This window comes from Notothenia rossii (genome assembly GCF_949606895.1).
Source record: "Notothenia rossii genome assembly, chromosome: 6".
In the NCBI taxonomy this organism is placed as follows: domain Eukaryota; kingdom Metazoa; phylum Chordata; class Actinopteri; order Perciformes; family Nototheniidae; genus Notothenia; species Notothenia rossii.
This window is the reverse complement of record NC_136909.1, coordinates 3,470,065-3,497,018: the sequence shown is the minus strand read 5'-3', so window position 1 is coordinate 3,497,018 and position 26,954 is coordinate 3,470,065. Positions and strand designations below refer to the sequence as shown.

At 40.1% G+C, this 26,954-nt stretch overlaps 1 protein-coding gene and 1 long non-coding RNA gene across 2 annotated transcripts; one reads left to right on the top strand and one right to left on the bottom strand.

Annotated features, from left to right (window-relative positions):
- Positions 1 to 212: 212 nt before the first annotated feature.
- On the bottom strand, positions 213 to 3,908 carry LOC307042172. The gene is made up of 2 exons (XR_013809034.1): positions 3,734 to 3,908; positions 213 to 533 (listed from the first exon to the last, which is right to left on the bottom strand). It is a non-coding gene; the product is annotated as an uncharacterized lncRNA (long non-coding RNA).
- Positions 3,909 to 7,214: 3,306 nt separating this feature from the next.
- On the top strand, positions 7,215 to 22,531 carry LOC307044939 (uncharacterized protein). The gene is made up of 2 exons (XM_079690397.1): positions 7,215 to 7,707; positions 20,743 to 22,531. The coding sequence occupies exons 1-2, from the start codon at positions 7,458 to 7,460 to the stop codon at positions 21,810 to 21,812; spliced, it is 1,320 nt and encodes a 439-aa protein (XP_079546523.1). The 5' UTR covers positions 7,215 to 7,457; the 3' UTR covers positions 21,813 to 22,531.
- The last annotated feature ends 4,423 nt before the right edge of the window (positions 22,532 to 26,954 follow it).

Sequence of the window (26,954 nt, the reverse complement as noted above, 5' to 3'; positions counted from 1 at the left end):
GTTGTGTATTTTCAAATTCTAACGCACTCGAGCTGGTTTCTCCAAAATTATCTACCCCACCTTTAAGTCAAGCTAAGGTACATGTGATGGTAGCTAGTTAGTGCTCTTACCTGTGAGGCCTCCTCCAAACAGCATAATAACCAGACTGTATTATTAAAACTAAGTACCTGTTCTGGATCCTTGACTTTAGACAAACAATTCAAAAGACAAAATGTATTTAAAGACAAATCTTTATTTGAAGGTGCCTCTTAACCTGGGATATTAGTTATACAGTAATAGTATTGACAATCTAAAAAAATTGAGCAACTCAACTTTATGTTTCTTATTGTCTAAAGCATTTATTATTTTCATTTTCCCCCTCTCATATTCAGTGCGGACGGATTGAGACAGCGTGGTGTCCAGAGAGCTGCAGAGTCTTCAGGGAGAAACCTCCTTGTGATGGACGTCCTGTCTGTTGGTTTGGAGAGGACTGAGGGTCTTCCCTCTACGAGGAGGACCAGGCCTGATGGTGGAGCCCCTGCTGGGCAATGGGCCTAGTCTATACTACTGTATTTTTGCAGTAAATACTTGTTTTTTACAGTTCTGTAAGTTCACATTATTTACAATTTGTTTAGTTCATTTACCTTTTTTTTCCCTCTCAAAAGAACCGATAAGAGTATCGTTAAAGGACCGGATCGATAAGCGGTATCGATAAAAGTAGTAGTACCGTTAAAACCGATTATTTTTAAATGTATCAATTTCTCTTAGAAACGCAATACAGATTGCCTGATGTTTTCCCTCACAGCCCTGATAGCGAAAAGTCATGATATTTTGCTTTCTTCAGTGTCTGGAAATGCACATTTCTACTATATTTCCTGCAATGCAGTAAAACATGTTCAACAGTTTCTGGCTGTCTACAGTGTGTACACTTTCCGGTTGGATGCTTTCCTATTATACTTAAAGTATGATTGAGACCTGCATGACCTATTCTCATCCGAGAAATGACATTTTCTTCCCTTCTTTTAAACCCCACCTTCCTTCCATCCCCCACATACCTTTGAATTGTATAAAGATGTGTTCCTGCATCATTAATGTCCCAATGTTCTTGCCATGTTGTTTGTACATATTTCTGTTTGAATGCTTTAACCTCCGCTTTGCTAAGTGGAACTTCTATGTCTGTGTTCGTAATTCTGAGTTTTTGTTTGGCCAGAATATCCACCTGTTCATTACCCTCCACACCAACATGAGCAGGAATCCAGATGAAACGAGTTAGCTTTTGTTGTGTTCTGATATACTCCTACCAATAGAGGGCGCAGTGTAACCAGAGTAACATACAATGTTGAGAGAATAAGTGTATGCCAGGTTCTGAACTTCCTGCTCATGTTGGTGTGGAGGGTTCTGGCTCCTTCCTGTCTTTCTACTGGGTCTTTCTTGGCTTTGTACTGGCTATCTTCTAGCTCTATTCAGGTTTTGGAGTTTTTTTCTAGCTCTATCCCTGATAATTTTCAGAACCTGAAGGCTCTATACGGACTATCTTCTGGTTCTCCTCTGGATCCATCCACTATCTATTGTCTCTGTCCAGTGAATTAAACTTGTGTTACTGGAGCAGGTAAAGCATACAACAGATACTTTCAGCATTATCGGAGCACAAAGTGGAAGCTTGGATGAAACACAGCGGACTTCTAAACAATTAACACCCGCAACTTAGAAGAAATAAAGTTGGGTTTTATGCGTTCTAATATTGCAATGCAAACCCATGATGTAATGACAGTAAGAATTATTTAGTCATTGAATGCTCATTTCAGTAGATTTAATCAAACAAAACATAAACATATTGGACATGGCCTCAAGACTGTAACCTCTTCATATTCGGTTGAAATAGTCAATTACTAGTCATATCGTACACATTGCTGTTTTGAATCATTAATATGGGGATCACAGTTGAACTTGATTATGTAACATTTATGCCATCTGCTGGAAAGAAGACGTATCGCTCTGTTGGCGTCGTTTGGAAAACAAAAACTGAGTGAAGCTCTCATTTCATAAACAATCTTTGAGTACAGACCCCCGTACTGCAGAGACCACACAGCCCAACAGCACGTTTTTGGTCTAGCACAGGCATCCTCAAAGTCCGGACTCCGGTCCGGATCCGGACCGAACCACAACTGTCTCTGGACTCTGAGCAAATTACACTTTTCATATGTGTTATCTGCGAGACATCGCCACAACGCAACGAGTCAAAAATGTTCCGCTATGTCCAACAACAAACAGCGCTCTGCATGTCCGACTGTTCCACTGTCTGTGTGTCTCTGTCAACGCATTGGTCCAATCACATTCAGCGTCAGCGTTTTTTCCCCCCACCAACAGTCTGCGAATCAGAGGAACGGTAGGGCGGGTCTTCGCGGAATGCGGGTGTGAAAAATGCGTGTGTTTAAAAAAAAAAAGTCAGAGCGAGAATTAACAGCTCATCTAGTTGCATCTGTACTGTAGCTAGTAGCCTAGTTTCACCTACTGGGGTGGCATGGGGGGGCAACTGCTACCCTCAAAATAGGCCTTGCCACCCCAGCTGCCACCCCAGTTGGCAGCTTTGTTTTGAAAGAAAAGTTGTGGCTCATCGGACATTTATGAGAGAAAGTCTCTAATGTCCGAGTGCAAGTGAATGCAGAACAAGACGTACGTCTTGTAACCCCTCCCCCGGCCCTGGCGCGAGCATGGAAATATGATTGGCGGCGATTTCATTTGAACGGTACGGCGCAAAACGAGAAGCATTCGGACCAAAGTACTGAAGGAATGAGGTATTTGCGGTCTACAATGACAGAGAAGAGACTGTCAGGTTGGCTGTACTCAGCATTGAATCAAAACGCACTAAAGCTGTTGATCTTAATCAGTGTGTGAGGCGTTTTGCTGAACAAGATGTTAATCGCCGCATTCAGCTGTAATAGACATGTCAACGTGATGCTCTGCTCACGGATGAGCATACAAAACTGTTAAGATAATGACCTTACGTGTGTAAATATATGTTTTTCTTTGTGGGGGTCTGCCCCCAAAAAACAGTTTTAAGTCCTGAGAAAGTAAAATAAGACGGTGTGCAAAACTGCCCAGCCAAAAAAAAGTAACCACTTTGATTGAACTAGGCCAGCAGGTAAGGACTCTCCACTGGATCATAACTGAAGTATAAAAGAATGCATGACTGAAGTGATGGAGGCCATGTTTGAAGGCAAACTAAAAGAGGAAATAACAGGTCAAGCAAATCCCTCTCTCAGATTCCACAGCAACCAGAAGAACAGAAACACTGGCTGGTGATTTGATGAATCAGCTTTGTGATGGAATACAAAATGCACAGTGCGTTTCCTTCGCTGTGGATGAGCCCACTGACAATGCTCAGTTGCTGGTGTTTGTGAGTTTTTATGATGAGGCAAAGGGGGAGTTTGTTGAAGATATGTTGGGCCTGATGAACCTCAGTGGACACAGAAGGGGGTTAGACATTTATAAAGCAATAATGGGAATGCTGAATGAAAGAGGGTGCAGCTGCCTTTATTCATAACTGCAGCTCTTAAACTGCGACTCTGAGGGATCAAGCACAGACACAATAACAATGAAAACTGCTGCATACAGATTATTTTTGTTTTTGCAACCTTGTGTTAAGAATCTTGTTGTAATTGTTTAAAAGTTTGAATGACCGTAATAAACGGACCTTTGTCTTATTGAAAACAAAATGTTGGACCTTTAAGATTTGTATTTGAGTACCCCTGGCCTAGCTGATACCAGCTGCACAGGCCTAGTCTGTCACTTTATTTGACTAAATGTGTTTACTTATACATTTAATAGGTTTACACCTTCTGTCCATATGTGCTTTTTATTTAAAACATGTTTGATTAACTTTTGGTTCACATTTCAATAAATTGTATTTGTATTTGAACTCCTTTTGTCCATTATTCTTACTGAAAATGTTAGATTACACATTCACATCTGACTGAAGATTGGACCCATTTATTTGTGACGTTGCAAACTCTGCGGTACAAGGCACAAGTGATGTGAACTCATAAAGTGAGGCAAATAGAACTAATCAGCTGATGGAGTAGAGATGTGGAAATAGGTGCATTTGATCAGCTGACTGTGTTTTTACAATAAAAGTAGTTTCTTAGTGTACTGGTCTTAAAATCTCATAACATCAGCTTTTAATGTTCCTCTTGGATGTTCTCCTTGACCCTCAGTTAAGGAGAAAATGTCGTGTCTTTCAGGGATGTCCTTTCCTAAGAAACATTACAGGAAACATAAAACATATTATTGCAGAACAAGTGTGTTATTTATGAAAGCGGTGTGTTTGTGTGTTTAGGGGCTGTAGATATAATTATTTTGTAATTGTAATTTCTTTTTTTTATTTCAACAGTGAGCTACAAAGACAATCAGATTATGAATGAACAGTATGAAGTTCATCAACATTGAAATATATGTTATTAAATCAAATAATATTGAACTGTTATCAAAACGTAGTGCAACTGTAGAAGCTTGCTCTGTTGTCTCACTGAAAGAATAACTTTTACCACGTTTTTACAGAAAATATTCAGAGATAAATAGTAGCAGTTCTCACTATGTGTTAAATATCTTTGCCTTTAATACATTACATTAGAAAGCTGACAAAACCATATTGCTTGTTAACATCTAAATGTAACCTTTTGCATGGAAAGACCCTCAACTAAACTGATGTGTAGGTGATCTAGTATATAGTATTGTTTAATGGAATGTATATCAGTGTATTAAAGTAAATACTTTATTTATTTAAACCAATATCTTTCTTGATTCTTTGTACAGTATGAACAAAAGAGTCTTTGTACCTGTGCTGAAGTTCACTGCTGTGAGGAGTCCAGTTCTGTCTCTCACTCTCTGGTCCAGCCTGTCTGCATCACCTGGACACCTTAAACAAACAGATATATATATAAAGTACCATGTGTACAAACAATATAACTGACTCTCTTCTGTTGAACATGTTGGATTGTGTATTGTCCGAGTCAGGGTCGTTTTTATTTTACTGTAACTTTGGAAGTTGTGTTACCAATGCTTGCTGTTTATTTGATACCCATTTGGTAATGCAATTAATAAAAACAACAAGGTTTGGGTTTGTTCTTCAGATGACTGTGACGTTAACGTGTAAGCTCAATAATGAACTCCAGCTCAACCAACCATATTGTAATATCTAAGTAATCATCTTGAAATATGACATTAATAATTGTAATATACACACATCTTATTGTGAGGTTGATTTCACATACAGTACTTTGACATTAGCTTGTCTACATACTTGAGCATAGCCAATTTAAATTCACCTTAGCGATGCATACAGTTCCTACATACATAATAAAATGTCTCTCTAAGTTACAAGGAAGACCTTATTTTACCAACCTCAAACAGAAGCCGTTTGCTGTACAGTATTATCTCACTTAACGCTTAACACTTGTCTATTTCGTTTTAACCTTTATATATATATATATAGTATATGATTTTAACTTGGAGGCTACTATTAGCATCGTTAGCACCGATGTAGCTACCACTCGCTTACACGCTAACCCAAGCCTTAACATTCATTACGTAGCTGATTAAAATCATGAACACATAAATAAAGTACTCAAATTTCACTTCCCGCAAAACCGCATTCATGTACCGTCTGTTTTAACTGCAGAGCGAGTCACAATAGTCCGATATATAAGCATGAAGAACACACAAACACGGCCGGCTTCAAGTTGTGTTCCCTGGATGAACTGAGCAGGCAGAGTCCCTATAGCTTCACGGAGCAGCTAGCAGAGAGACAAGAAGCTAGCAGCAGCAGTCACTTGACAGAGCTGTCACTCAATGTGACCACGCCCTAATATATGCAAAAACGTTAAGACCTAATATAAATAAAAGGATCGCGTTAGAAAACAATTCACTCACAGATCCATAATCATGAAGGTGGAATCTAACTATATCCATAATAATAGTTATTGCATCCATGGGTAGAAACTTTTTTTTCTGCTGTAAAGTTGGGCATTTTAACATTGGGGTCTATGGAAATTGCTCCTTTCTGCAGTCATCGCCTATCGGCCAATATATGACCTGCAGTGTGTGGCACTTCCGTATTGGCGTCCTGGCTCTTCCCCAGAGTTTGCCGCTTGGGTTGAAAAGCTAACGGGTTAAGGAAATAGCAATACCAGTGTCACTTGGGAAAGGAAAAGGAAAAGCAATAATTAAGAAGAAGACTGAAAACTCATCTCTTTCGACTCCACTTCAAGCGATAGAATTTATCAACAAAGCACTTATATAATAATAAAGGACTGGCTTATCTAAAGCCAGTTGAGTAGCACTTGAAATGTTTTAGCTCTATGAAACCTGATGAATTTATTTGATTCTGTTTTCTTCAAGTTTGTATTTTGTCGGTCGAACGCACTTATTGTAAGTCGCTTTGGATAAAAGCGTCAGATAAATGCAATGTAATGTAATGTAATGTAAAGAAGGGTATGGAAATATGGCTGAAAAGGTGGGAGGAAGATCAGAAAGGGAGGAGATGCCACAAGTTACAGAAATCAGTCATAATAAAGGTCTATACAGAAAGGAACAGACGGGAGGAGATCATCATCACTAGACTCAGACTGGATCATACAGGATTAAACGGCACAATGTTTATAATGTCTTCTTCTTGGCCCTGTTGAACATGACAGAGACTATTTGAGAATTATTTGAATTTTATTTATATTTTATTATTATTTTTTTGTACTTTGTTATAATTATTATTATGAGTGCGAAAAAAAAAAGAATACATACATATATATTATTATTGTTGTATGTTTTGTTTCTGACATGTTTAATAAATTGACTTAACAAAAAAACAAAAATGGGAAAAAGCGAAGTTGAAGAATGCGGTGTGAAAGAAAATGAGGAACACATCATATTACACTGCAACATGTACAAAACAGAGAGGGGAAAACTAAGAGACAGGTTCAGAGAGAAGGGAGTGGAGCCTGATGGGGATACTGGGAACAGAAGGTGAGGTGGTAAGAGCTACCAGGGAGGCCATTAAGTATTTGAGTGAAAGAGGATTGATTGGAAGAATTTAAAACAACGTACATTTAGTGATGTATAATTCCACAAGTGGTGATAGGATGATATAGTGATACACACTCTTGTACAGTAGGTGGCGGTATGCACCTTAAAGTTGTTTACAATCAGTCAAAAACCGAGAGAAGAAGAAGAAGAAGAAAAAACCGAGAGAAGAAGAAGAAGAACCTGGATCGTGGAGGCGTCTCGTCGCTACGGTTCTCTCTCTCTGTGTTCCTGAGAAAGTGTGTGTGAGCTCCAGCACTACTGATCCATCATCTGTGTGTCTGAATAAACCTCCAAATGGACTTTGTGCTCTTTTTTTCTGGAGCGTTTACCTCGGACTATAGGAGCTAGCTTAGCATGCTAGCTGGAAACACGTTAGCAACACTAGTCAGATTGAGAGTTTGATGGAGAGAGAAACGGTGTGTTTAACGGAGTTTGCAGGAAAAGGTGATCTAGGAAACATGAGTAAAGTCCAAATGCTGTTGTCGTTGAAGAAGCAGCGACTCACTGCTGCTGCTGAAGAGATATTTGCTCTGTTTGAAAAAACGATAGCAGAGCTCGAGGAGGAGCTGTCTCTTTCCAAAGAGGAGAACGAGAGACTCCATAAACTACTGGACGCTGTTTTACAGCCTCAGCTTCGGATACACAAAGCAGGTCTGTTCCCTTTACTCTTCATTAACACTTTAAACTATTCATTAACACTTTATCAGCACTTGCTGCAGGTAATAAGTAGATCCTGAATTAAAAGTACAAATACCACACTGAAAATACTCCTTTGCAAGTTAAAGTACTGCATTCTTATCTTATTTAAGTAAAAGTATGTAAGTGTTATTAGACAAATGTACTATATTATAATAAATATCATTTGTTACGGAAGAGCAAACCTACCAAAATAAATATATTTAGAATAATACATACATTGAATAATATGCCATTTTAAATATGAACCATAAACAGTGTTTCCCACAGATCCGAAATATGCTTGTGGTGGTAGGGGGTGGGGTGTGACGTGACTTTGTGCAACAACATTGACATTAACCTTTCTGTTTATTGCTTGTGAGCAGACCCTTCACAGCTGGTAGAGCGAACAGGTACAGGCAGGGCCGGACCGAGACAATAATTCAGGCCGGAAATTATACACCCAGCCAGGCTACTACCCGTTTTTTTCTGTGCCATTTTGCTGGATTTATTTGCCAATATTCGCAGCGTTGCTGCCCATAGTGATAGCCCTATAGTTTAAATGTATTACCCACAAATAAACATATGGACATGGGTTACTATTTACATTTTTAAAAAAAAATGTATTTAGGAGCCTGTCCATGTGATTTTAAATGGGGGTGGACCTCAAATCCTCTAGGGGGGTCAGGGGGCATACAGTGGTACAGTGTACATGTGGTACAGTGTACCTGTCCCTCCACCTTGTTAGCACACAGCTGAGTTTCCATTCCCCAGAACATTGTGTTAATGGACAGCTTCCTCAGCTGTGGGGCCGCAGCTATGAAGCTGTGATACTCTCTGGTGACCCGTTCCGCCGCAAAACTCCCCTCGAAGGGAAGATTTGCCTATGGAGGGTTGACACAGAAAGGGCTGATTTATTTACTGAGGACCCTGAACGCACCGCCGCGCGCTCTTGTGTGAGCGCCGCTCCACCCCTGTTCTCACCACTACGGTAAACAGAATCAATCGGAGTCTTTATAGGGGTAGTGTGTTTTACTAAGGTCCCTGAACGCACCGCCACGCGCTCTTGTGTGAGTGCGGACTCCGCCATAATGCAGCCTTTACCACTACGGTAAACTGCATTGGAGTCTTTGCTCTAGGCGTAGCGTGTTCTTTGACAGTAATACGCCGGCCATAATGTCCCTGTACCCGCATAGCGCTCTCCTTTAGATAGCACTCCCTGCGGTTCATCCCTCTCATCTGCGCATGCCCACTAGCCACCTCCTTTGCAGGAGCTACAGCTGGGGCAGTGAATGGGGAATTTGTACTTTTAACATTGTGTGTAAGTGTAGCCTTTGTGGAAACAAAAGACACTTAGATTTGAATACAGATAAACCTCATTCTTATTAGAAAACGTAGTGATCTGTGCATTATACAGGGAGGAGGCGGGATTCGCCCCCTCGTCCCGGGCGGAGAGATTTTCTCCCCCCGCCAGTCAGATCCGTAAGGACGGAAAGCCCGTCCCCGTGAGTGCCGGTACGCCGGTTCCACAGGGTGGGCCGAAGAGGTGGAGGGCGCCGCGGACAGGGGATCTCCGTACCGGCACCTCTCCCTTCGTCTCACCTTCGCGCTGCGCTCCCTCGTCTGCAGGAAAGCCTGTGGAGGAGGAGCACGCGCTGCAGTGACTCTTCTCTTTACTGAGGTCTTTAAACGCACTGGGGCCCGCCCTCGGGGGAGGGGGCCGCGCGCGCAGTCACAATGCCGTCTCTTTGAAACGGACATTATGGGGAAAAGTGGAATTATGGAGAGAAATTACTCTTACTCTCGGATAAATGCAATAGTTTTTCCAAACCGAAGGAAAAAACCCAACGGATGTTGCAAATAGCTTTAATGAGTTCTTTACTGAAATTGGACCCAATCTGGCGAGTAAAATCAGCCCAACTTCATCTAAAGTGGAGGATTTTCTGAAAAACAGCAACCAACAGAGTATGTTCCTGAACCCAATTACAGAAAATGAACTGCTTGATATTGTTAATTCTCAACACAGTAAACAGTCCAAAGATTATTTAGGACTTAGTATGAATATTGTTAAACAAGTTGCACCAAACATTGTAGCCCCCCTAGTAAATATATGCCATAAAGCGTTCCAACAAGGTATTTTTCCCAATGAAATGAAAATCGCGAAGGTGATTCCGGTTTTCAAATCTGGTGATAAATCTAGTTTTAATCATTATAGACCCATTTCTTTGCTACCACAATTCTCAAAAATCCTGGAAAAACTCTTTAACAACCGTCTGGAGTCATTCCTCAGCAAATTTAATATACTATGCCCCAGCCAATATGGATTTCAGAAAAATCACTCTACTTCTTCAGCAGTAATTGAACTGGTTGAAGAAATTACCAACAACATTGAGAACAAAATTATTACAGCTGGTATATTCAATGACCTTAAAAAGGCTTTTGATACTGTGAACCATACTGCTACACAAATTGGAACATTATGGCATAAGGGGTCAAGCCAAAGAATGGGTCAAGAGTTAAATAGGCTACAATATGTGGATATAGACGAGGCGAAATCAAACAATCTTCCTATAACATGTGGAGTCCCTCGAGGATCAATTTTAGGTCCAAAACGGTTCCTGATTTATATTAATGACATAATCAACACCTCCGACCTGTTAAAATTAATTTTGTTTGCCAATGATACCACCATTCTCTGCTCCCATCATGATCTTGGTGATCTTGTTAAAATTGTTAATGCAGAATTAGAAATAATATGTAATTGGTTTGCAGTTAATAAATTATCTCTTAATGTGGCCAAAACAAATGACATGTTATTCAATACAAAGTCTGAGAGTAGAAATGACAGTATTATACGGATTTGCAATACTGAGATAGAGAAAGTTGGTGCATGTAAATTCTTACAAACTAAACTGGAAGCACCATATCAATTATGTACAAACTAAACTGTCAAAAACAATAGGTATTTTGTATAGTACGAAGAACATTCTCGAGGAAAAAATACTCAGAACTCTTTATAACAGTCTATTTCTCCCTTACCTTTATTACTGCTCCGAAATATGGGGAAACACATACTCAACAAATCTACAAAAAATAATAACATCTGAAAAAAAAGTATTACGAATCGTCTGTGGTGTTGGTAAATATGAACACACAACTCCCATATTTAAAAGAACTCAATCTATTCAAATTTGTTGATATAGTTAAGCTTAAAACAGTACTGATTATGCACAACATTTTTTCTATAATAAAATGCCTACTAACATTCAAAAGCAGTTCCAAGCCACAGTCATGAAATACCCAACCAGGCATCCTAACTGGTTGTATAGCAAGCCCTGTAGAACAACCATCAAATCACAGCTGATCCATCATCGGAGTTAGAACTTGGAATGGACTTCACCCAGACCTTTCAACTATCAATAGTCATCAACATTTCAAAACTAAAGTAAAAACAATTATATTTGCAGATTACTCCAGCTAACAGGTATTGGATATTCCCAGTATTACTTATATATGCATTCACTTTTTTCTTGCCCTAATTTTTGCATTATTTGTTTTATTTATCTTTAATTTTTTTCCAGTTTTCTTTGTTTCTTTGTACTCCTTAATTTCTATATGTTTTGGATGAAATAAATGCCATTATTATTATATTGATGCTAATGATGATGCACGGGAGGGCTGCTCCCCATAACCTATGCTTCAGCCCTCCCGATTCTACTAAGTTGTTCATTTGTGTGTATGAATTATACGTTTTTGTTTTTGTATGATTTTAGTAGAATAAATAAAAAAAAGAATAAAAAAAAAAAAAGAATGCATTTTTCCCACACACACACACCTCACTCCAGTACTAGAGTTTACAAACGTAAACCACCGTTCTCCTGCGGAGCTCCCTGAACGCACCGCGGCCACTCTCACGAGGGCCGCGCGCCCACGTATTAACGCTGTATTTCCCATTGCAACGGTGAAATGCATTAATCGGAGCTATTATACCAGGCAAGGTGTGTTTTCTGACAACAGCACGCCGGCAATAGCGTCTCTTGAACCCTCACAGTGCTTTGACAGCACTCGGTTTATTCCACTCACGTGCACACGCCCACCTGCTGGCTCCCTATACTGGGGTTTACAGCAGGGGCGGGGAGTGAAGGACAGTGTTTCTTCCTCTGGGGATGGGCAAGAAACAGCCACGCTGCGATTACTCCACGCTGCGATTACTCCTCATCCCGTGAGCAAGGAGATCTAAACACAGAGCCTTTCCGTAAACACGGGGGCTCCCAGGAGATCAACACGATGCTCTTTGGAAAGTGCCACGCCGCGTGATATCCCAGGGACATCACATGGCGGGCATCACACGACGGGCAGCGGCGGCGGCCTGTGATGAAGTTGGGTCGACCCTATATCATGTGAAGCCACCGAGCACCGGTCCCCGGGGGAACCGGGCCTGGGGCAAGGCCCGTGGACCGAGCTACTTATTCGGCCTTGGGCCCAATAATCGCTCTGACCTGGTGAGGCGGGGGCATCTCTAGCAATGAGTGAGTAGCCCACACACCCGCCGACCATGATCATCATCCAGGGAGAGTACAGCCCTGGGCGGTGGACTTCCATGGACGCCGGAATGGCGAACGTGAATGGCACCGCCTCGGCCATACCCTGGTCCACCAAACACTCGAAGCAAAGGTGGTGGGGATCGGCGCCCGCTATTTCAGCCAGGGCACGAAGGACAGGACCGGGTCTCTAGTAGTGGCGACTCCCTGGAAGTATGATAACTCTTTCTTCTTCTTTCAAACGTCTCAGTCTCTCGTGGGATCATTTCCGCTGCTGAAGAGAAAAGGATGATAGTCAGGAGGCGAGGCCTCCTTTTATCCGGTGTGATGCGCGCGCATTCAGGAATGCCCGCCCAAGGCCGGCTACGTCTATAGAAGTCTCAGTAGGAGAATGCTCGCAGAGTAAGGTAGTACCCATAGAGTCCAGTAGAAGGCGGAGCCTGTGAGAGATATAACATATATATATATATATTGATTCTGAAACCTCTACATCCAACTCAAAGATGTAACCTTGCTTTGATAAAATAAATTATTCATATAACCCTTTTAGAAGTTAAGTTATAGTCATTTGTTTTGGGCATAAGATTTTTGAGCCTAAAACCTGAAAAACAGGCTCAGGGCTTAACAGGTTAATGATCTCAACGCATTTTCTCATTGTGTTTAAACATCTCAGAATGTCATCACATAAACACAATACATGTTACTAATCCTTACAGTGTAAGTGTAAGGCTCTCACTTACAGTTACAGTCATTGCTTTCTGACGGACTTGACCCTTTTACTCTTCAGCTTGCATAAAAACTCTCAACTAATGGCTTATTACGTGTAGAATATGGCCATGTAGAATAAGGCATTAATAAGTGTTTTATAATGACTACTAAAGAGCCAATATACTGCTAATATGCATGTTAATTAACAACTAGTTGATGGTTAATTTGTGTACCTTAATATAAAGTGTTACTGAAAGCTTACTTAAATATCTGCCACAACATAAGTAACTGGATCAAAGTAACATTACGTACAGTCCGCGGCACTGTGAGTGCAGACGTCGATGTGTCCCATTATCAATCACATCATAATGTATCATATATTTCTTTATCTGAATCAGCTTCTTGAGCCGTATCTGGCCGTGCAACACTGACAGTGTCACATACTGTATGCAGAAGTATTATTTTATTTTAACACATTAAAACCTCTTAAGCCCCGCGGACCCGCCAAAGGGGCCGAAATCACAACATCTGCAAGCAAAAGTGTCTGAGGGCTTCTTAAGATTTAATAAACTATGAATGTTTCATATATATGTAATGGGAAGAAACTCAGCTAACTGATCTTTTTCTAAAACCTCAAAGCTAACGCTGAGCCTCTGAATTAGCCACAGGCAAATAAATATTAAGCCCGTTAGCACAGAACTCTAGCTATACCGATCGATATACTTATTGGATCTGCACAAACAAGCGTAGTTAACATCCTGAGATTCCACAGATTATAGAAATATAAGTATCATCACTGAGCGATCAGACCTCGTGACAGGGGAAGCAAATACAGACAACACACGACGTAGCTTTAGGTAGCAAAACACCGAGATATGCTCACTTTAGCAGTTATTCTGATCAAAAGTCGTGTTCAATGGCATTAAAACTAGAAAAAAACGCGGCTGAAAGTTAATCCATAGGTTATAGCAATGTGTCTGTCTCTTTGAAAAAAGTATTGATAATCCATAATTCCATTTTAATGCAAAAATCGGAGAAGAAAAATGAGCTGCTAATGGTAGCCACCAGAGGCTAGCACAGCTTCCGGTTTTCTACGCGTCACTATCACTCCTTATTTGGTAACCTGTGTGTGTATGTGGAACCTTCCCTCGATTCCTTTTGCTCTGACGGTTAGGAAGAGATGTCAATCATCAAAATCGACCAAGGGGGGCCAGAGATATGGAAAATCCTCCCAAATGACCCCAGAAGTGTTTTTTTTGGTGCTAAATCTCTCTTAAAAAGGTCAAATGTCACTTGTTTTGCATCAAACTTGACACTTATTATATGTTGTACTTTGGATTCCTAAAGCTTTTAGTCTACTAACCCATCATCCAAGAGTAGTTTTCATTATAAGTAAAAAAGATTTTTCGGACGGACACTATCATTTACAGTTCTTTACTATTTTCAATCTGAATTTTCTTTAAAATAAAAAAAAAACCTATATTGATTCTGACTTTTCTACATCCAACTCACAGGTTTATCATTACTTTGAGAAAAAAGATTATTAATTTCCCCCTTTTAGAAGTGTAGTTATGGTCATTTGTTCTGGAAATGTCATTTTCGAGCCTGAGACCTGAAAAACAGAAACAATCAAGTCAAATGTAATTAAAGTCAGGTCCACTCGTGTCTTAGACGGGGCAGTGATATCATAAACCTGTTAATGTACGCGTTCAAACACTTTTTCTTTTACCAGCTGTATTCACCTTGCAGCTGCAGCTATGTGGCTTTCATCCTGGATAAAGTGTTTAAGTCATGGATGTTTAAAGTTTAACTTCTTTATATGTCTAATATTATAGTTGACTTTTCATTCAGGAAGTATGACACTGCACTGTCAGTACCAAGGGCGCCGGAAGCGGGGGGGCCATTGGCCTCCCCACTTTTCAGCCATACCCCACATTTTTGCAGCAGCAGATGCCGCGGAACCAGAGACATGCGTACGTAGACTCTAGGTAGTGCTTGAGCACCTGCCCGTTTTGCCTCCTGGACAGCAATGTGCCCTTTTGAAAGTTCGTTTTTTACAGTTTTTTTTTTTTTTTTTTTACAGTGTACTGTATGTGGCTCATGGTAACATCGATCAATTCTGGATTAAAAGCTTCTAATATATACAACAATGCCCCAAATGCGCGTTTTAATTTTGTCAGACATCCCCACACATGCCCCGCGGCACTCCCGTACGTGCACTGGCTGCAGCCCCTCCCTTCCCTGCTCTCAACGTGAGCGCGCAGAGCAGACAGACAGTCACTCAGTCAGACAGGCCACGGCGGGTGTGTGGTGCAGCAGCACGCAGCAACATGATTAAAAGTTCCCTAGTGACGACCAAGTAAGTAACCACCAGGTAACAAATACAACGAGTGTATTGTTTAATCCCCTAAATCAGATGCCAAACTAAACTATAACTTCACTTATTTTCTTGCATCCATCCATTTAGTCTCGTTGTGCACTTTTGAAAATAGCAGATCTACAAGCTCACAATGCGTAATTATGGGCTTGTAGATCCGCTATTTTCAAATGGCTGTATATAGGGCTGAAGTGATCAAATGTATGTTTTGTAATAATCTTAATCTAAATCTACAAAGTAACTAGTAACTACATTTTTCAAATAATTGTAGTGGAGTAAAAGTAGAATATTTGCATCTGATATGTAGTGGAGTAGAAGTAAATGTATTGAAAATGGGAAATACTCAAGTAAAGTAAAAATGCCTCAAAAAGTACAATATAAGTAGTAGTAACCTTATAGGTTTACATGAATGCTGCTGTTAAATGTTTCTAGGAGATTAATGATCATGCACAGCAGAGCAGTACAATGATTTAGCTCATTTGCATTTACCACTTGTAGAATAATGCCAAGAAGAGACAGGATAAGAAAAGAAAAACAAAGAGAGCTACAGCAGGCAGCACGGGGAAGCAGCTCTCTGCTCTCCTGGGTAAAGCAGCCTGAGCCTACCAGCAAGGAAGATGAGGATGCAGATGTGCCTGATGAACCCTTACCCATCATCAATGATGAAGATGAAGAAGAAAGGTCAGAGTCAATACCAGAGTCATGCTAAGGGACAAACTGTCTGTCTAGAGCCCTTTCATGCTCAGGTTTGAACTGTGATAATAATAGTAGTAATAATAATAATAATAATAAATAATAATAATATAATTTTATTGAGAGGCCCACAATTTATTTTAACCACACTAAGTGCTTTGGTGATACTAAATGAGACATGAAGCTACTTGCCAAATGACAAAAAAACAACAACTATGTGGTAGTGTGTTGAATTTTGGCCATGACAGTTAAAGTCTGGTGAGTCTTAATGTTGTCATGCATTGCATTGCCTTACCCAAATAATTGAAATAAACATCATATTCTATATTGTTTGTATTCTATGCAGCTACAGCAGGCTCAGGGAAGCAGCCCCCTGCTGACATACAACATGTGCCTTTAATAAATCTCACACTACTAAGGCAACGGGCGGTTCCACCAGGGGCGTCAATCCCGAGGGGGGGGGGGGGGGGGGGGGGGTTTCGTCCCCCCTTAGCTTCAGATTGGACCCCCCTAAGTCATTTACAGTCGTTACAGTTTGTTTTTATCTGATTTCAAATAAACAAAGTCTTGGCTTTCAGAATATGAAACTTGTTTTGGCAAATTCAGATGATAAATACAACTTTGAAGCTTGTAACGGCATAATTACAAACGGGGAACGGAGTAACTTAACGTCACAACAGGCATAACAACGGCCGGTGTTTCTCGTGAGTGTTTTCCCCGGAAACAAACACAATACACACAAACGCAAAAATACTAGGGATGTAACGATATAACGAATATCGCGGTAAATAAACGTCCCAATACCGTCGTGAGACTGACAAAATCTACCGCGATTAAAAAAAAAAAAAAAAAAAGTAATACCAAAAAAAAAAGTTATTGCAAAAAGAAAATTAAAAATGTTTTCCCCCCTTTATTATTCAATATCGCGATAAATACCGTACCGTTGACTTGTTATCGCGATATTATCGTACCGTGAGTTTTGGGTATCGTTACATCCCTAAAAAATACACAAACACACACACACGTATATACACACACACACTCGCGGGCTTCCCCCAGACCAGTAATCCAAACGAAAATATCTTCCCTCTATACTATTTTGATCATTTGCTCTGCTAATAATCAATCAGATCGATCCACAGAAGAGAAAACTTTAAAGGCCTTTTTCTCAAAATGATGACTCTGTAACAGTCATTATATAATGTGACCAGAGGTTGCGCTGGACTTTTTCGCTGCCTGTCATTTTGACGGACATGATCGTAACATTTCCGTCAAAATCCATTATTACCCGTCGGTCTGTACACAACTGACGGGGGGGAGAGCACACTCGTGAACTGTTAGCACCGGTGTTATGCATGCCCACTGCACCTTGCGGGAGCGCGCCACAGCGTAAAGCATAAACTCCCAGACATTTCAATGATTTGTACGGCAAAGTTAGGTATAGAAACTATATCATTTCCTTTTTGGCGGCAATCAATAACAAGGCATAACACCGGAGCCCTGCTGCGGGGAAACTTTGGCGCTGTTCTGAGTTTGTTCTAATCCGTCAAAATGACAGGATTTCAGATCTTTCCGTCATTGTTAAAAAAAATCGCGACCTCTGAATGTGACATATTTTTGCTTAATATTTGGAGTACAAAAACAATCCTGATATCATTAGAAGGCTAGGAATCTCCTCTTTCCAACAGTGTATACAACTAAAAATGTGTCTTCGGGTCAATTCGACTGATTTCGATGGAGCAGGTCACTTAGAATAACGTAAAATAAAGCAGGCACACATATAAGGAAGAATATGTACATTTTAACCCAATCAAAAATAGGACATTGTCAAACCATTCAAATGTATCCATGTAAATTACAACCAATAAAAAAGCTTAGATTTGTTTATTTGTTACGTTGTTCTGTGTGTGTCAGCCGTTAACCTAGAAAGAATATATACACTTGCAAACATGTCAGAAGAACCAGCACAGAAGAAAACAAAATGTAACAACTGGAAGGTCACATCCCTGACATCCACATCTCCGGAGCCTGGACCTTCATCAATCATAGAAACATCGAAGCGAGATGAACCCAAAAGCCGCAGCTCTGCGGCCGCAGAAACTGTCAAAACCGCCGCCACCACCGCCGCCGTTGAACCGAAACAGGCTGGTTCCGACTGCATGGAGGTTTGTTGCCGGGATATTGAGACGGGTAAAGCTGTACAGCTAACTGTCGAAAAAAAGGAGACCACTAGATTATTTGGACAAAGAGAAAGGTACTTCAACGCAGAATGGTACAAAAACAGAGAGTGGTTAATTCTTTGCAAAACCACTAAGCGATACTGATAGATTGCGATGTTAACAACCTCATGATAACCTCATATTTTTTTAACTTAGAAAAAAAAGGTAAATGTTTATTATATTATAAAGTTGTGTATATTTTAGGGCTGTCAAGATAACGCGTTAACGTAATTTTTTTTTAACACCACTAATTATTTTAACGCGATTAACGCATGTGTATTTTTTGTCCTCGGCCGCCCCGTAGTTTCAGAGAGCATCAAGTTTAAAATACCATCTACAAGCTGATGCTGACAGCCCCGCTCCTGCCGTCCGCTTGCGGCAGACCACACTTCCACGCTCACCGGCAGGCACCGACTGGCCATCGGGAGGACCGGGAGGGTGTGTGTATGTGTGGCGCGAGAGAGACCTTACGTGTATTGTTGTTAGCATCTGGTGCTAGCTAGCTGCGCTAACGGATATAAGGAGCTGTTTAAATGAAAACAGAGGAGGGACATTTCGCCGACAACTGGGCCGAGCACTTGAGTTTATGCAGGTAGCCAGACAGTGTGTGTGACATTGTGGGAAAGGTCAGCACACTCAGCACGGATAGTGCGCGCAACATGATTGCAGCGTCCAGGCAGCTCCCGTTCGAGCATATGCCTTGAGTTGCACATAGCTCCAACGATCCATCACACACACACACACACACACACACACACACACACACACACACACACACACACACACACACACACACACACACTGTACAGATTGAATTGAGGCGAATATTTTGTAATGTTCAGAGGTTATTGTGTTTAATATTCATGAGAATATTTGTCATTGTTCAAATGATAATAAACATAAAGCATATTTGTCCACTCATATGTTGATAAGAGTATTACAAACTTGAAAAATATTCCTTTAAGGTACATTTAGAACAGATACAAAATGTGCGATTAATTTGCGATTAATCGCATGATTGTCCAGAGTTAAATCATAAGATTAAATATTTTAATCGACTGACAGCCCTAATAAAGATATAACATCAGTGCTTGGCAATAGGCACGGGTTTCACACAAGTGAAAGACACCTCAAGAGAACACTCAGAGCGAGGGGACATGCACGTCGCAAAGCACACTCTGAGCTGAGTTATTGACAGATTCTAATTTCGCGGAGCAATAACTCATGAACATAACATTGTAAAAATAAAAACAGGATGACTTTACAAAGGTAGACAACGAGCTACGTAGTAATTTTTATCAGAAAAGTTCGATACGCGGCGTCATCCGAGCTAAACTTCAAGAATTAGCCACAATCTGCAGCTGGAGAAGGGAGAGGAGTGCTTAGGGACCGTCTACAAACTGCAACGGGGTTTTGCGAGATCTCGCAAAAGAATTGCGAGATCTCGTAAAGGGGTTTTGCAATATCTCGCAAAGGTTTTGCGATATATTTTCTTCTCCATGTCCCCTAGGGGGCTCCGTATAATATGGATTACAACAGTAGTCAAATAGGGCTTTCCATTGTGCACTAAGTCTAGCTCTGCACAACACAACTGATGGTCTCAAACACATTAAGAAGACAATTCATTCCACACATTGACTCTTGGCAAGGCACACGTGTTAATTGAAAACCATTCCAGGTGTCTACCTCATGAAGCTGACTGAGAGAAGCCAAGAGAGAGGAAAGCTGTCAAGGCAATTACAATGCACAGAGACAATACCATTTTTTGTGAACTAGATAATTCCATATGTTTATAGTTTTGATATCTTCAGTATTAATCTACAAAGTAGAACAAAATTAAAATAAACAAAAACCATTGAATGAGAAGGTGTGTCCAAACTTTTCACTGGTACTGTATATAAAAAACACATATTTTAACATTTAGCAGGTTCCCTCATCTATAATCATTTATACAAGCGGAACTTTGAACATGTACAGCAGTAAAATGCAACATACAAAAGAATCAAGAAACATCATAAATGAATCACTGACAGGGAACATTTTACTGCACCATCATTACTATGACATAAGAAGGTGCCGTAAAATGTTCTGATGATACTTGTATACTTTTACTTAAATAAGGTTTGAATGCAGGATTTTGATTTTTAACATAGTATTTTCATTCTATACTGTAGGCGTAGTGTATCTGTGAACGATCCCAAATACAATGAATTGTTTACATTGCAGCTAGTGCTAAACCAGAAGAAAAAAACCTTTTTCATTTTTAACTGGAAGTGGAAAGGGACTGGGCTATATGAGGTGAATTCAGACAACACAAATACACAATAGGTGGGACTAAGAAAGATAATATGAAAGTATAAAAACAAAGGCATTAATTAGGGCTGTAAAAAGTCTCCCATTGTAATGGTGATTAGATTTTTAAATGCTAACACTTAACAGTTTTTTCTGACTGTGTGCTTCCTGTTTCCTGCAGATGTCCAGCAGCTGGTGGTGGTTAAAGAAGAGGTTCTCCCTGACCAGCAGGAGTGGAGCACCAGTCTGGAGCAGGAGGACCCAGAGCCCCCCCCACACATTAAGAAGGAACAGGAGGAACTCAGGATCAGTCAGGAGGGAGAGCAGCTTCAGGAGCTGGAGGAGGCTGATATCACCAAGTCCACTTTCACTCCTGACCCTGTGAAGAGTGAAGATGATAAGGAGAAACCTCAGTCCTCACAGCCTCATCAAAGACAAACTGAACACATGGAAACAGGAGCTGATGGAGATGACTGTCGAGGACCAGAACCAGCCAGGAACTCAGATCCAGAGAGCGGTTTACAACCAAAGACTGAGGATGTCACTGGAGACTCTTCTGAACCTGACACTGGAGACTCTTCTGAAATTGACACTGGAGATTCTTCTGAACCTGACACTGAAGACAGTGCTGATTGGAAGGAGACCAGAGAACCTGAGTCAGGCTCAAACTCACTGAAAAATAGACAGGAATTTATCAGTGATTCAAGCCGTAGTGCTGTAAAGAAACAATTTAGCTGCTCTGTGTGTACGAAATCTTTTTCGCAGAAACAAAGTATAAATCGACACATGAGAATCCACACAGGAGAGAAACCACACAGCTGCTCAGTTTGTGAGAAATCTTTTTCACGGAGTGAACATTTAAAGGAACACGTGAAAATCCACACAGGAGAGAAACCACACAGCTGCTCAGTCTGTAAGAAAGCTTTTCGACGGAATATAGATTTAAAGGCACACATGAGAATCCACACAGGAGAGGAAATATACAGCTGCTCAGTCTGTAAGAAAGCTTTTTCACGGAATAGAAGTTTAAAGGAACACATGAGAGTCCACACAGGAGAGGAAATATACAGCTGCAATGTTTGTGACAAAAGATTTAAATGGTGTAGTGATTTCAAAAGACACAAGTGTGTTGGTCGTCAGTCCTCACAGCTTAATGAAATTCAAACTGAGGATAACGGTGAGGCAGAGCCTCCAATCAGCAGCTCAGCTGAACACATGGAAACAGAAGCTGATGGAGAGGACAATGCATAAGTATTTTGACAGTTCACACATGAGAAAAATCTTTCTGACTGGATTACCATTGTTGCACAACATTCATATAAGACTTAAATGAACTCCATCTTTATCAACATAAGTGGACAATATGTTTAATGTTTTTGGCATACTGATTTTCTGATTTATACCTTAACCACTGACTGTTGATGAACCATTTTATTTTAGATTGAGGGCTCCAAGTTTCCATATAGAGATAAAGGATGATTTGATGTATTGTTCTTTATTTCTACATGTTTAGTATCATTGCTATCCTGTTAATGAGCCCTGTTTTACATAAATGTACCTGTTATCTGATCGTTTTTGCTTCTGTAACTGTAAGGGAATACATTTTCCTATTTTGTATTCTGACCTAATGCCGTTACATGTAATACGTTACTCCCTAAGCCTGATTTCACCCTTCTGCAACCGATCACAAATGTTCATTTCTTTGACCCCTTGACTCGACTATTTCTTGTTTAATAATCAGGGGATAGCAAGTTCGAGTCCCACTGCAGTCAGCATGTCGTTGTGTCCCTGAGACACTTCACCCCAAATTGCTCTTGTGGGGATTGTCCACAGTACTGAATGTATGTAAGTCGCTTTGGATAAAAGCGTCTAATAAGTGACATGTAATGTAACAGAATGTGAAGAGGTTACAGTCTTGAGGCCATGTCCAATATGTTTATGTTTTGTTTGATTAAATCTACTGAAATGAGCATTCAATTACTAAATTATTCTTAATTACTGTCATTACATCATGGGTTTGCATTGCAAAATTAGAACGCATAAAGCCCAACTTTATTTCTTCTAAGTTGCGGGTGTTCATTGTTTAGAAGTCCACTGTGTTTCATCCAAGCTTCCACTTCGTGCTCCGATAATGCTGAAAGTATCTGTTGTATGCTCCAGTAACAAAAGTTTAATTCACTGGACAGAAACAAGAGATAGTGGATGGATCCAGAGGAGAACCAGAATATAGTCCGTATAGAGCCTTTGGTCTCTGAAAAATATCAGGGATAGAGCTAGAAAAAACTCCAAAAGCCTGAATAGAGCTAGAAGATAGCCAGTACAAAGACAAGAAAGACCCAGTAGAAAGACAGGAAGGAGCCAAGAGTTTGTATTTTTTATTTTGTAATATTCAAGCTCTTCTCTTAAGGTATTAGAACTTCCTCCATAACTATTATCCATACTCCTGCAGTTGTATTGTTCTGGATTCAGAGTGAAGTGTATTAGATGTTCCGCACTGTTATTGTTATGTATTTTATATAAAGTGAAATACCCATAAAACAAGTCAGAAAAGAAAAGGGACTCACTTAAGGAAAAAGGTTCTGAACAAGTGAGCGTTCTTCATTTGCACATAAACATGGTAAAATATTTTGAGTTGTGACCAGATGGTGTCGCCCGCTGCACACATTTAACGCTTTGCATTTTATTGATTTATTTTGCCTAGACACTGCAAGTCTGACATTTATGAGACTGCAGGAAGTTACACTGCAGATTTAAACACTTATAAACACAGCTCAAGTTTTTCACAGCCAGAAATATTCAAGCAGAGAAATCAGTGCCTGTTGAATCAAAGGGAAAGCAATCATCTAAAACAACATTTGTGAGGCGGATAAGATCAACTCAGCGTACAAGACACATCAATCCTGTGATGTTTGGTCGTAATCCAGGCTCTATGTTCACATAGAGAAGGATATCACAGTGTTTTGGGGCCTATGTCGGTTAAAAGCCAGCGGAAGGGTGTATTAGTCTGGGAAATAACTCAAGTTGTAAATTAACAAAAAAGAAACTGTGATAGTGTTTGAAGCTTGTTCTCCCCCAGCTCTCCTACGTGATGTCCGGCTGGCGTTACTTCGTCTGCCCGGTGGAGTTCAACAGCGACTCCAACCGGTTCCAGGTGGACTGCGAGCCGTCAGAGCTTTTCCAGCTGCAGGACTACACCCTGCCCTCCGTCCTGGAGTCCTTCACTGAATGGGTAAGACTCTCCTGACCTTCATCTGTTCTTCCCGTTTTCTGGCATCACAAGTCATATGAACATTCATGTAACTATGAAACAATAAAATCACTATATTGCAAATCCAGTATGCCAAAAAACAAGAGGGATCCGTAGTATTTGCAGAATCATGTATTTGTGTCGCAACCTTTCAAACACTTTAATTGTGTCAGCTGTGTTATTTAGTTTTAATCCTGTTTTACTCATTCAGTAAAGTTAAAATATATCTAAATGTTGTTTCTAGAGTACACATTACCAGAACCGAAGCACCGTTTAACATCAGCCGGTTCGACGGCCAGTAGCCTACCTCATGGCCACATTTGTTAACGTCTACATTGCCAGCTTCATCAGGTAAACACACAGCTATGGTTCGTTCATATGTTTTATAACCTAGTTAACAATGTACAGTGACAGTGAAGGAATTCATCATCAAAGTTAGTGGTTATTTATTTTATTTCCGACTGTTAGAGAAAGCATTTTATTTATCCAAGAAAACAAACTATTGGTTGAACATTAAATCAGTTAACTTGCAACCCTGTCTCCTAAAAATTACATTCCCACAGAACTAAACTGCATTCTCAATTACGTTTAGCTAGAAACGTATTTTCTCCTACGTCACGTTCGTTATGAACGTATCTCAAATACGTTTATTTTCTACACATCTTCTAGAAACATATTTTCTCCCACATTACGTTTCTTATGAACGTATCTCAAATACGTTTATTTTCTACATATCTTTGCCATTTATTGTCTTGCTTATAATAATGATAATAGTCATTTATAAATATCATTTTAGAGCACACATTTGAAATCAGTAGGCGAGGCTGTAATTTCGCCAGCTGTTACTCTCATGAGCGAGGCAGAACATAATAGTTTTAACATGCCAAAAAGCTGCTGTCGTTTATTGCACCTCAAACATTAAAACAAATCCAGAGTTACGTGTTTCTGAACTTCCTCTAAGAACAAAGGACAGTAACAGAAGATCTCTGTGGCTTCAGGCTTGATCGCCGTTCAAATGACAGCGTTGGTTTCCTCAAAAGTGGGGAATATATTAATATTATTCAAAAAACCATTCTATTTATTCTAACGTAAATTAAATGCCAGTGTTTTATCTTTTTATTTATTTGTTTTTATTTTAAATCGTATAATGTCGGACTTTTGTTGTCGTCTGTGAGGAAAAGAAATGGGGCTCAGAGTCTCAAAATACTGAAATCTGTATATTTTGTAATCTTTTTTTCCTTCTAATTTGTTATTCTTTTCTAAATAACACAGTGTTATTTACTCAACAATAGCACACAATTATCCTTGTCTTTATTTATTCGTTTAATTCTATAATCTTGGGCTTTTTAGCATGCTTTTTAGCCGTAAATGAAGTCACTGGAAACAGACTTAGGCCTATAAGGCAGTGGTTCCCAACCTGGCGGGTTTTTTTTTTACATATAGTAAGGCAATACATGATTGTCACTAAAAGCTTTGTAGTTACATTAAATAAAAAATATAATTGATTGATTGATTAATTGTAATAGAAATTCAAGCTAGTAGCTATTAAAGGCATAAAAAGACAGAAATGTATAATTCTTTCTTTAATATAAATGTTTCTTCTGCCCGTAAAGTGTCCAAACCTGGCTTGTCTGGATAAGCGCATTTTTAAAACATAGTCATTGTCCATGCCGGTTTCAGTTGGATTATTTGTCAAAGTTGCTCCGATCAGATCGGTCTCCTCCATTTTGTAGATTATTTACGACTTTTGAATCCACATAGACACATCGGCAAAATCCGGCTCACTTTGATTTGATAAACAGTTTAATCCCTTGGTGAATTGTTTCCACTTGCGCCATCCTTTTATTTCTTCAGACAGCGGGAATCCAAATGAATAAATCCTGAGTCCAATAACCATCAAAGTCACTCCAGTAGCTCTCCTTAATTACGCTTTCATCCTCCTTTAACAAAATACTTCACATTCATCCAGTTTGTGACAGGAGTTGTAGCATTTTTGAGACTTTTAAACTTTAATTACCGCTGTTGCGCCCCTCCTTGTGTGTGTGTGTGTGTGTGTGTGTGTGTGTGTGTGTGTGTGTGTGTGTGTGTGTGTGTGTGTGTGTGTGTGTGGGGCGGGGGGGGGGGCGCAACTTCCAACAGGAGTCATTTGGGGGGGGCGCTTGGGAAAAAAGGTTGGGAACCCCTGCTATAAGGGACATTTCGAGCGATTTTTGCATACATTCACAGTAAATATTTATTCAGTATGATGGCTGTCTAACAGAATTAAAATCCATTTCTGACTTATTCTGACAATGTGCTTAACCCCAAATAAAAGAACCCAATAAAAAGAGTTGTTAAATAATAGTGAAGTCATGTTGTAATAACAATAACTCATCTCCCTCGAGTTCTATTTTTGAGCTTTGCCAAAAGCCACTGTGTCAAGTGTCCTTCTTGGGTTGCCGTCCAGAGTTGTCCAATATGGCGGACCATCTCGCACATGCGCAGTACAGATCGGGCAGGCGGACATATCGGGTAGTGACAAGGATCGAGGAGGACGGGCCGGAAGAAGAAAGTGAAGTCGGAGACACGTTGTAGAAAACTCAGAGAGAATCGGAAAACATTGAAAACATACAGAAACGGTAGCATTGGACTGTTATTTTGGCGGATTTGCATAAACTGTACATTGACTGTATCATCATGTGAACCAGCTCAGATGGTAACCAAAGAACCAATATGGAATGGAAGGTATCCAAAGCCGTGAGGAAGAAAAGGGCTTTGAGAGAAAGAGATAGCTCAGCAAAAGCGCAAAATTGGTCGGATTGGTCGGGTGAAGCAGACAAGGCTAGCCTAAACAAAAAATAGCAGAACTTAAAATAGCTTTACAAGATACAGGATAGTCAGCACCAGGACAAGACCAGTTATGCTATGCCATGTTCCGGCAGTTACCTGTGGAAACATTCTAATTAGTCCTGAGACTATTTATAAAATCTGGAGAAACTGAGTCTTGCCAAGTAGTTGGAAAACGGCGGTCATTTTGCCATTTAATAGGCCAGGGAAGGATCCTTCTAATTCCAATAACTACAGGCCCATAGTATTAACATCACACTTATGTGAATGGATGGAGAAGGATGATAGCGCATAGACTATCACACGTCTTAGAACAAAGA

Bases quoted from the DNA above. Each gene is read 5' to 3' on its own strand.
- LOC307044939 (XM_079690397.1), top strand. From the start codon at position 7,458: ATGGAGAGAGAAACGGTGTGTTTAACGGAGTTTGCAGGAAAAGGTGAT. The intron at 7,708-20,742 runs GTCTGTTCCCTT...TGTTTCCTGCAG, and splicing joins GCTTCGGATACACAAAGCAG to ATGTCCAGCAGCTGGTGGTG.